Source organism: Aulonocara stuartgranti, assembly GCF_965226115.1.
Source record: "Aulonocara stuartgranti genome assembly, chromosome: 22".
NCBI classification, from domain to species: domain Eukaryota; kingdom Metazoa; phylum Chordata; class Actinopteri; order Cichliformes; family Cichlidae; genus Aulonocara; species Aulonocara stuartgranti.
Window position 1 is genome coordinate 10,121,308 of NC_138957.1, and position 11,656 is coordinate 10,132,963.

Sequence of the window (11,656 nt, forward strand, 5' to 3'; positions counted from 1 at the left end):
TAAACAGAGCTCCCTGAAAGGCACAGCCAATCACATTGGCCATATTTGTCACATGAAGTAGGACTCCAGTAGAGAACGCAATTTAACTCTTTCTGCACCGCTGGGTGAATGAGATGTTGACAGATCTTTTTTTTTTTTCTATCGGTTTTGTTTTTCTTTACTCGAAGAGATCAAATTATTGGTGGGGACAATTCAATAATCGCTGGATATTAGTGGGAACATGTCCCTTCTGTCCATGCCAAATCTACGCCCTTGCTTGTAAGCAATGCAAAAATGTTCCATTTATTAAGAGAGAGCTTTTTGCCCACAAAGACTGTTCCTGAATGTAGTGTTCATACAAGAGTCACGAAAATCACAAAAAATAAACCCTTATTACTGTCATAAGCTGCTTATGTCAAAATGATACTTAAATAAACAACAAATCTGAAAATACATGATCTTATTCCTACAGGAGCTCCAGCAGAGAAAGAGAGGAAAGAATGTCAAAAATAATGCACGCTCTGACTCCCTCATGTCGCCATAGTCTGTGTGATAAATAAAACATCCCGTTTTTGTTCCACTTCATAATCTTTATTGGTTTAAAAAAAGACATCTGATATCAGAGATTAGTTCCTGGTACAAGATATTTCTGTTGAAAAAAAGAAAAACAAAGAGAAACACCTAAACATTCGATCAGCTACAGCTATAATGTGTCATTAACAACAAAATGTAAAAGGGTTCAATAGACAATTCAACCCTTTCAGTAAAGTAAGAAGCATAGTTCGATAGATATAGTCAGCAATTCATTACTTCACCTAGATGTTGGTCTTGTTGGTTCAAACCAGAACAAGTTTCCCATCATTCCATTCTAGCCATGCTGGGGTTGGGCACTACAAAAACTTCAAGTATTCTGGAAGATTTTACAGAATGATTACAAAAAAACTTTATTCTTTACACATGTAAGTAAAACAGATCGTGGGTGACGCATTGCAGAATACGTGAACTAGTTTACCATTTGTATTAAGTTACTACAGTTATGTTCCTTAACAACTGTAACCATAAACTGATAATGCTAAAGGGCAAAAAAAAAAAAATGGATTGAGTGACTCAGCTGGGAAAATCCCCGTCAGGACCCGAGGGTAAATACAGCAAGTACATTTGTTGTCATGAAAACACACCTTCACTTCATGAGTCAGCTTGAGATAAACATCGCTAATAAGTTACAGCGCACGATACAACCTACAGTGTCGCTGCAGATCACGCTGGCTCACATAATATTTGAGAATTGAAAGCAAACGGTAAAACAGTCACAATCAAAATGTATCCAGCACACAGTTAAGATACGAGCTTAAGAGTTATCAGCTTTGTATGAACTTCATGTTTTGAAACAAATAATAAACTGATTTGAAAAAACACATTCCATGTTGTCTGAATATTAACTAATGATATGAAATATTTAAAAAAACAACACCTGAAGGCTTTTTTTGCAGCCTTCAACTTGTATTTCCAATTGGACGTAACGAAACACAATACAATTACAATGAAAACTCTACTTTTCCTCTACATAGAAAGTATGCAGTGACACCAACCAGGTGCTTCACTTAGAAAATTATTCAAATTCCGGAAACTATCAGAACTTTATGTAGACTCATTAACTAAATATTTGCGACATAGCCACAAAACTGAAAGCAAACACATACTCATCAAATCAACAATAATGAAGGCATTTGAAATGTGCAAAACAACAGAAACAACACCAACGACAAACTTTAAATCTAAGAGTAAAATCAGAGCAAGCTCGTAGGATCCTAACTCCTTCAAGGACGAGGGGACGGTTATACAACATGTATGATACAACACCTAAGAGCTGCTGATGACGTCTGCCTGCAGGACAAGCTCCCCATTAAGCAATCCTTCAAACACAAACATAACATTTATGAACCAGAAATATCTACACACAGAGCCCTGAGTTCACTGAAGTCCTTCAGACAATGTGAAATTTCACATTTTCCTTTTGCCACAGCAAAGCCACGGTCTCTGCAAACAGCTTGGCTCAGCAAGGCACTCGTGTGCAAGTAGGGTCTCCTTTCGACGTCCCGTATGTCACCTTTTGGACACAGTTTGACAAATAAAGAAAAATGTGGTGAGTGAATCATGTTCTCACATAGGTGCGGATCAGCGGGACACCTGAAGAATTTGTCTCTGTGTGTGAAGTCGAGTATGATGTCGGGGAACTAGAAGTGTGACCTGCAAGAACACAGAAAGAAAAGCTATCATGAGCATGAACATGCAAACGTGGCAGACTCATTTTGCTTCCTTGCATATCATACAGACAATACACATAATGTTTGTGTGGCAGTAAGAGTAAAGTCACCAAAGCTGATACTTTCAATACCGATCCAAGCAAACAACAGTACTTGTTTTTTGACACACAAGAGTAAAGTTTGCTGTGTGGTTTCCTGTTGTTTGTTTTGCTTCACATACAAATGGAAGAGGATGCACTTAAACCAGTGTACGGGTTATGCAAAACACAAACCTGACTATGTTTCATACTGTTCCACTCATCTACAGGCAGCACTCACACTGCAGGGAAGGACACAATCAAATAACAACACTGGCAACCACCAGTGCTACCCTTCAGCTTCCTAGTAGACATACCAGTTTCAAAATGCTACGTCACCTTGTTTGTGAGTTATTGCATTCGCAAGGTTTTCAGAAAATTGGACCTCCGACCTTGAGCTCAAGGTTGCTGAGATTCAAACTCATCCAAGATTTTTAATAGATGCACCTATTGTATCAATTTGAAGGTCCTACATCGCTTGTTTTCAGGTTATTGCATTCACGAACGTAGGTGTCCACGCCACCTGCTCACCCAGAGTGGTGCCTTTCACAGGTTAAAGACCACTTGCTGTTAAAGGTCTTAATAACTGCTTAGTTTTGTAGATTGTTGTTAGTTCCTTTTCTCATTTCTCAGATCAGGTGTGAATCACCATCTACTTAGAAACATGAGTTCTTGGTGTCAAAAGGCCTGTGTTCACTTTATGGCTATAGAAATCTCTAAAATTTCACAGAAGTCATATTTTCAATAAACTACTCTGCTACTCTTGGTGTAGTGGTGTAAGCTTTCTACACAGGAGTGGAAATATATGTATGTGAATGTTTCAATATCTCAGCAAGTGCTACTACTGCTTAGTTCCACATGTGACGGTGTCGGACCCTTCCATGGTTCTGTCATCTGTACATTGTAACGCACTTTTGTTAAAATTTTGTTGAAATTTTTAGATGGATGGTCCTTTAAAAATTTCGACCGTGGTTCAGGGGGTTGGGAAGCTCATCTTGTAACCGGAAGGTTGCCGGTTCGATCCCCAGCTCTGTCTGTCCTGGTCGTTGTGTTCTTGGGCAAGACACTTCACCTACTGCCTACTGGTGATGGCCAGAGGGGCCGATGGCGCGATATGGCAGGCGTGCTTCTGTCAGTCTGCCCCAGGGCAGCTGTGGCTACAACCACCAGTGTGTGAATGTGAGAGTGAATGAAAAGCGCTATATAAATGCAATCCATTATTATTATTAAATGTGAACCTCTTCCAAATGTTCTTGAACTGTGTTTCTTACCTACTTAATACTTGTATGTATATTTTTTTATATAAAAGATGAAAATTGCTTGCTATTGTTATACAGATAAGCATAACTTCATGATATGTTTTGTAATTTTGCTTCCGGCTCAAACAACCAAGATATGATTGAAGTGCAAACTTTCAGTTTTAATTCAAAAGGTTTAACAGAAGTGCTGAATTAACAGTTCAGAATTTACAGCTATTTTTATAGGACCTCATTTTTAGAAGCATGAAAATAACTGCAATTGACTAACAGTCAGTTTCATCGTCATGTGAAGCCTGTTTTCTTGTTGTTTCATGATCAATCACACAGATAAAAGACTGGATCTTTTTCACTGGATCTGTCAATATGACATCCAAAGAGCTTCGGAAGACCACAGAATATATGTGATTTCAGAACAAGTAACCAAGTCAAAAACACTCAAGGTCTTACAAACGAGAGATGTCTTCATGAATGGAAATGCAGATAATTTACAATAAGGTGCAAACCACTGGTTACATTCAAGAACAGAAGTGCTAATTAGACATTAAAAACCTAATAAAAATTTAAAAAAGGACAGACGAAACCAAGATTAACTTGCACCAGAATGATGAGGAAAGTATTAAAAAGGAGAGAATCGACTCATGATCTAGTGATCCAAGGTATACCACATTATCTAACATTGTGGAGGCAACATTTTGCCATTGCCATGAATGGCTGCCAGTGGAACCAGAGTTTATTGATGATGTGAGTACTGATAGAAGTAGCAGGACGAATTCTTAATTGTACAGGGCTATGCTCTCTGCGCAGATTCAAATTCTGCAAAACATACACACACTCTGTGTTGCTTAATAAACTTTATTTAAATGTTTCAGATGAAGCCAGCTAAAAGATCTAAAAAAACAAAAACAAAACAACACATCATGCCACGATCTGAAGTTACTTTAAGAACAGATAAGAAACACAGTCATGGACATTTATCATCTATCAGTCTGGAAAGGGTGACAAAGGCCTTTTTAAGACTTTGATACTCCAAGTTCCACAAAAGGAGAAAAATTGCAAAAGTGGTGATCCTTCCCAGGAGTGGCCAGCCAATCAAAATTACTCCAAGATTGCACCGATGACTCACAAAAGAAAAAAGTTAAAAAAACTGAAAGTCAGTGTTCATGATTCCACAATATAAAAAAGAGAAAGGACATCAAGTTTTGGTCTGCAGACTGAAAAGAACACAAAGGCTTGTTTCACATTTACTAAAAAAAATATCCCAATGATCCCTAAGACCACCACCAGGCCCTGGCTAGGTGGTGGAATCGAGCCCTTCTTGCTGTGAGGCAACAGTGCTAATAACCGTGCTACACCTTTTAAACCAAAATCTGTTAAAACCAGCGCCGCTCAACAAAAAGTAGACCATGACTACAGAAGAGCCGTACAACATATCATGATCATACCCATATTTAAAGTCAAAATATATTTTTGTGCAATTTTTCCAACATTACTATTATTAAGAATTAATTTGTAAAACACAATGGAGGCTCTGTCATGGTATGGGACTGCATTTAAACCTGTGGTGCTAAGAATTTTATCAAAAGTGTAGGAATTATGAACACTTAAAAGTATCTAAGATACCGCCATGTAAAACCATCTGAAAATCATCTAACAGGTCATGACTTTATTTTTTTTTTTTAGCACACCAACAATCACAAACCCACTGCTAATGCAGTAAAAGCATTAATGGAGTCACTGTCAGTCATGGATTGGCCTCCTCAGAATTCAACATTATTAAAGCAGCGTGAGATCAAGTTGATAAGAAAAAATTGAATAACCAATAATAATCCAAATATGAGCTTTGGAATGTTTTTCAAGAATCCTGTAGATTAAAAATGACAAGAACAGAGTTTAGGCTGTTTTAAAGAATAAAGACAGTCATTCCAAACTTGTTAGAAGTGTACACTCTGCTTTTGCTTTCCATAGGGTATTTGCATTTACCCATGTTTCAATAAATCGCTGCACCTATTTTCCTCAAAAATATAAAGAAATATGAGAAAAGCTAAAGCAGTGCTACACAGTACTGCAGTTCAGATTTTAATTATTTTTAACTGTGTTTTAATTGTTTTTAAATATTCTTTTGTAAGTATAAGTGACATGATGCATCACAAACTACTTTTCGGGGCATTCATACGGTAATTTAAATCCCATACATCAAACAGGAACTTTTGGCTGTAACGAACCAAGTTGGTTGAAATGTTTGTTGTGAGTTTACCATGATTATAAGTTAGTTATTTGTTATCAGTTATTAGCTAGTTATTTGAATTAAAGGAAATTAAGGGAATCACAATCACAATCTGCTGCAAATCTCATTCCACCTAATCAATGTACAGCACAAAGCTACTGTATTATGTGCAATTTTATCTTCTTTGTAAGAAAAAAACAAGACTATTAAAATACTGAAATAAGTTCAGTCCAGAACCACTTTTGCCATTTATCTCCATTCACTCCAATCAGTTCATAGTGGATAGTCTTAGCCAATAGCGTGAACCCCTTGTTGGTAAACTGTGGTCATTTTGGGCAAAAGATTATTAGAACTCTTTAGGATCCATATTATTTTATGTTCTCATCACACTCATTGCTGATGCCAGCAAATTTGCCACTCTGGCTAGAGCTACAAAAAACAAACAAGCATAGGTGGAGTAATGTTTATCAATGGCAGCCATCTGGAAATGTTTCCAACAGCCCAGCACCAAACACAAACAGTTCCACAATATGTAGTACAGCGGCTATATTTTCAAGGATACAAATATGCAATAAGCTCACTCTCAAAGATGGAAAGAATGGTAAGAAAGAGAAGACAGGAGAGGAATATAAGGGAACATTTTCAAAGTGCTCAGTGACATCTAATAAATCTGAAATGTAATGTTTAGGTACGGTTCTGAAGTATGCTGGAGTTTTAAAATTAGATATTGGATCAAACATGATGTATAGCTGTAGCATACATTTTTATTATAAGGCTCGATGAAAATATAGACCGTTCAGTGCAGTTCAGTGCAGGCTAAAGTAGCTAGTTTGCAGTGTTGTGGTAAAGTTTACAGTAATGCATGTTGTACTGGTGCAGGGCAAGCTATGGTTTTGATGGTCAATGTTACACCAAGCCAAGTGAAACTGTGCTTATCTCTTTAAGCTTATCTGTGCGATTATGTTACTGAATTCAGTTAACACTACAGAGAGCAATAAAGCTTAGAGCTTACAGCACAGCTCAGGTGATCACAGCCTGTATGCAAAAAGAACAAATCTACTGTAGCTTACAAAACAAATTTTTACACGTCTTCTTTCTAGTGAATTCCCCCCATGCTTCATTTTTACACTGTACCCCGCACGTAGAATCTCACATTAACCCATGAATAAAGCAATTAGTACAACTTTGATACAATTTAGGATGTTTTATTTAGCTATTGACTATGTGCACGTTAGCATATGCTACTTCCGGTGCAGAAACTCCTGTGGGGAGCTTTGTTTCCGGTGTCCTATTCGCGCCTGGTTTACGGTCCAAAACAAGTTAAGCAAATGAATGAATCAAGCGGCGATTTACATTTCTATAGATGTCTTGGGCATTTACCCAATATATCTGTAAATGATGTTCATCGACTTGTCGACATTTTTCCCCCGCGCCTCAGAGCAAAAGAGAAAAGGGATTCAAATGTTATATTTCTCAGCTGTCCCTCGTTTATTGCGGGTGTTATGTTCTAAAAATAACCAGCGATAGGTGAAATCAAGTAGCCAATTTTATTTTTTGACGGTGCAAAACGTTTCGTGGACATCCAGTACTGCACTTCAGAGTCACACTGCTAGCGATCGATGCAGTGATTCTGTACTGTACAGGAGAGACGTCACGGAGGAGATCGTCTGCAGCGATCAGGACGCAGGACACAATGCGACGTAAAAAAAATAAGCATGCAAACTTGCACTAAAAAATCTGCGAAACAGCGAGGTGAAAGGTGAACCGCGTTACAGCGAGGGACCACTGTAATTTTTAAGGTAAGTCACAACATACCCTTCGTACATACTAATGTATAGAAACCCTTACCAGCAATCATTCATTTTTTGTGTGGCTTTTTTCACAGTTTGTTAACATGCTGTGTAGGTGTGTACTTGACTAGCTGATATCGACATAACGGGAAACATCTGGTTTGACTATTGTTCACCTGTAGTTTGAATGCTGAACATTTGCCTGTTTACATCATAATAACTGTCACTATACAGAGATGTGCTTCTGAATGTGGACGATGTGTCTTCTGCTGCAGTGATGCAGTTCTGCTTGTGTTGAGTGATGTAAACAACTGATCGATCTAAATGCTTTAAACGTCAAAATTGATCATTAGATTTTTTATGACACAACAGTGGTGAGTGTTCCCACCTTCTCCTCTTTGTAACTTAACGCGATCTTTCCGTTTTTGAGTTTTGGACATGATTTTGGAGTATATCTTCGCAGTAGCGATTGACCGCAAAGTAAAGCTACCGGAAATGTACAACCCCACATCCGGTCTCAAACCAGGAAGTTAGCATTTTCTCGTGCACAGGGTCAATTGTAATTCCCACTGATTCTCCTAAATAATCCAACCACACTGCCAGTGTAATTTATGTTTGGTAGCTTGTAGTTTGATATGATTTGTTTTTAAATTTACTTCAGTCATAAAGTGCACAGATGAACTGTTAGTGTGAAGCAGTGGTTCTCAAACCTGTTCTGGCATGTCCTGCTTCAAAACATTCATGCCCCAATAACATTTTTTTATGAATCATTAACAATAAAAACAGTTCAAAATGAATTGTAAAATCACTTAAATACTGACCTAATTTCACTTCATACTGTTTACCTAGCTGTCAGTGCCCCACCTGCAGGGGCTCCACGCTCACTGAAATTGAGTGAAGCAACTCAATAGAAATGACGCAACTGCTCCAAAAGCTACTTTTTGACTGGTGCAAAACAGCAGATGTCTGTTCCTGACTTACTGAGAGATGAAACTGCACAGCTGCTCACACATATGTGACAAAGTGTGACTGTAACATTCACTGATGCACATTATTTTTTTAATCCATAAAGGCTCTAAAACAGAAAAGTTACAGAAAGTATAAATGTAAAGAAAACTTGAATGGTTGAATTGAATCCTGTGCCCCTCCCACATCCCACTTCTAGTATATAGTAAGTAGTACATAGAAGAGCCTTAGCAGGCCTCATCTATGTAACCTCATGGTGACTGAAGCATCTATAATCAGTCTTGAAAATGAATAAACCACTCTGAATGTTATGTAACACCATGACTGCAATGTCTGTCAGCAGAGTGGCGGATTTTACTTGCAGTTTCTATTTACTGGCACTGAATGGCTTATATCGTCTATTGTACAGTGAAGCTAGTCTAATAAATTGACTTTATCAGAATAGCTCGTTTAGGACAGACTTTCAACAAAGCAGAATAGTGCAGATTTCTTACCTCCATTGTTCCTCCAAATCTCCCTGGCACACTGATCAGAGGAGGTCAAATCTGATATTTGGATATTGGGATTTGATTTGTAGTCATCTTAGATAAACAGAGAAAATGAGATTGTTACTTGATGGCACTGAAGCATTTCCTAGATGCCGGCAGGAACACAGATATTTCTGTAGTAAAGGAGTCGGTCAGGACTTACTGTTGTTGCTCAATGAAAAGGACTCGCTCTCCCTCATCGTCTCGTTTCCGCTGTCCGACAGTGTCCTCTCATTCCTGGAGATGTGCGGCCTCTTCTTCGTACTCTTCCGAGTGCTAATGCGGATGATTCCACGCACTAGCCGACACTCGGCCTCCTGCTCATCCATTTTATGTTCCTCAGCCAGTGAGTTGATGAGCTGGTTGATGGCCTTGCTCTTTTTCAGGAACACCGAGTCTGAGGTGCACCGGGCCAGTTCTTCAATCTGATATTCAGAGTAGAGCTCCAGCAGCTTCTTAGTAATCAGGGAGTCCACATTCTCCTCCCCATCCTCCCAGTCATCAATCCTTATAGACTCATGCAGCGACTGGTGGCTCGGCAGTGTCTGAACACCAGGAGGTGGCACGTATGGCAAAGTGGGAGGATTGGTTTTAGCACCTAAATACTCTATTGTGCTGTCCACTTTGACTCCAGCAATGTGGAGATCCTCCAACCAGGGTTCTTCTGCAGTGTACTCTTCTTTGTTGTCTCTTGAGTTCATAGCTTGGAGACTCAACCTCTCTGGTTCATCTGGTGAACTCTCCTTTGGTGCCAGGCATGGAGCGAGGATGGAGTTCTGGCAGACCCTGTACAGGCCGCAAGTAAGTATGCTACATATAAAAGTCCTACAGCTTCTCGGAGAAGCGCATGGATTGCAGGTTTGGGTTGCAGTGGATGGTTCAGCTGAGCCAGGAATGAAGCCAATGGTCTCATACTGTCTGCCATTAGCATCCTTCAGGTCAGCTTTGTGGACTCCTTTCGGCTCTGGGTTTTGTGCTCTGTCTTCAACTGGGTCCACACAACGTTCTTCATAGGACGACCCCTGGCTGTTGCTCCGGCTGGACCGAAGCCTGTGGCCTGCGCCACGTCCTGAACCATGCGTAAGGCTGCTGGAGGTGCCAGCAGACATGATTGACTGCATCAGAAAATCCAAGAACAAAAATGAGAAAAACATTGAGGTCATCTGAGGTTCAATTAAATGATGAGACAGGGTTGAAATAGTACAGCTAAACAAAACGCTTCTTATAAATCCACATTGTCAAGCAGGAAATAAGTGTGCTCCTAAGCACCTGAGGGCATTTCTCGTCAAAACAATCGTGAAACTAATATCCGCAGGTGGCAGGTAATGCAGCCCAACAGGTTTTATGGAGTATGTGTACACACAGTCAAACACAATTACCCGTTCTTATATCAAATATACTGCATGATGTCATGGAGATCACAAAATACTCATTGAAACTCCAATGAGTACACTTTCTGGTGATTCACACCTATATTCATTTCAGAATTATATAGTTTTATTTCCTTTTACTCATTAAGAACACATAACAATGATGAAGGCTACTCTGTGGATATGGATATGGATCATTAAAATTAATTTAACGACAAGTGTGGCTATTTCGCCAGTCATTAAAACAACCTGAGTAAAGACGAATGAATGCCGAATTTTTTTAAAAAAAGTGTAATTATAAATTATAATTATTTTACATTTGTATTTATTTATTTATTACATGAATCTTATTAGAAAACGACAATGTTGCAATTATTCAGTAGTGTTTGGCAACCTGTGTTGTGACGATATACGCCTGGACATTTATCAACAGTATGACTTAGCTTTTAAAAAAACAAGTCAAACGGGACTATAGTATTGCGGTTTTGTCTTTATCTAATCACAAACTCGATTTGACGGTAACTTTAGGAACATATGAGCTCGAATTTCGTCTCAAATACAAATATTATTTTCACTTTCATGGCGACTTGTCATTGCGGCAGTTTCCTCCATTTGAGGACTTTCTCACCTAACATTACTCACAGTTTACACGGTGCGTCCACCGGCCGTCTCCCGAATTAATGCTAGATTCTCCACTTTATGGTACGCATTTATTTATTGTAATCCATTTCGAACGTTTCGTGTATGAATTTCGGCCCAAAACGCCAGTTTCAACAAAGTTTTCGACCAAATCTGTGTACCTGAGCGTCAAGGTAGAAGAGGCGCACCAGGTAGCTACAGCCAGAGGTTGGTCTTCCGGTTGTAAGTGACTCACAAAATAAAATGTACATCAAATTGCCAATGTAATTTTGTATCGTGCACGATAATAGCGCATCACGGGCGTCTTAACTTTTCTCAGGAAGGCAATGATAAAAAAAAACAACAACAGTTAAAACACAGTTATACCCAGCCTACCATTATAAAAGGTAATTTTTACAGTTTTATTTTTTTAACAGATTTCCGGTGGTTATTGTCCTTATCTGTGAACCAGCGTCAAGTCACCTACACTGGTCATTGAATTACCGGATATTCCACATGAAAGTATACTGATATTTTTTTTTTACATATATTTGAGAGAACAATTTAGTAACAACAGTGCGA

The 11,656-nt window shown here is 38.8% G+C and overlaps 1 protein-coding gene across 2 annotated transcripts; it reads right to left on the bottom strand.

The window, feature by feature from the left end:
* Positions 1-688: 688 nt before the first annotated feature.
* On the bottom strand, positions 689-11,327 carry LOC309699110 (keratinocyte differentiation factor 1-like). Of its 2 annotated transcripts, none has more exons than XM_082521963.1 (4): positions 11,257-11,327; positions 9,250-10,201; positions 9,054-9,140; positions 689-2,226 (listed from the first exon to the last, which is right to left on the bottom strand). In XM_082521963.1, exons 2-4 carry the CDS (start codon positions 10,193-10,195, stop codon positions 2,132-2,134), a joined length of 1,128 nt encoding a protein of 375 aa, XP_082378089.1. In that variant the 5' UTR covers positions 10,196-10,201; positions 11,257-11,327; the 3' UTR covers positions 689-2,131. The 2 variants fall into 2 exon arrangements, with proteins under 2 accessions (XP_082378089.1, XP_082378088.1); XM_082521962.1 differs by having other exon boundaries at positions 11,099-11,320.
* Between the last annotated feature and the right edge of the window lie 329 nt (positions 11,328-11,656).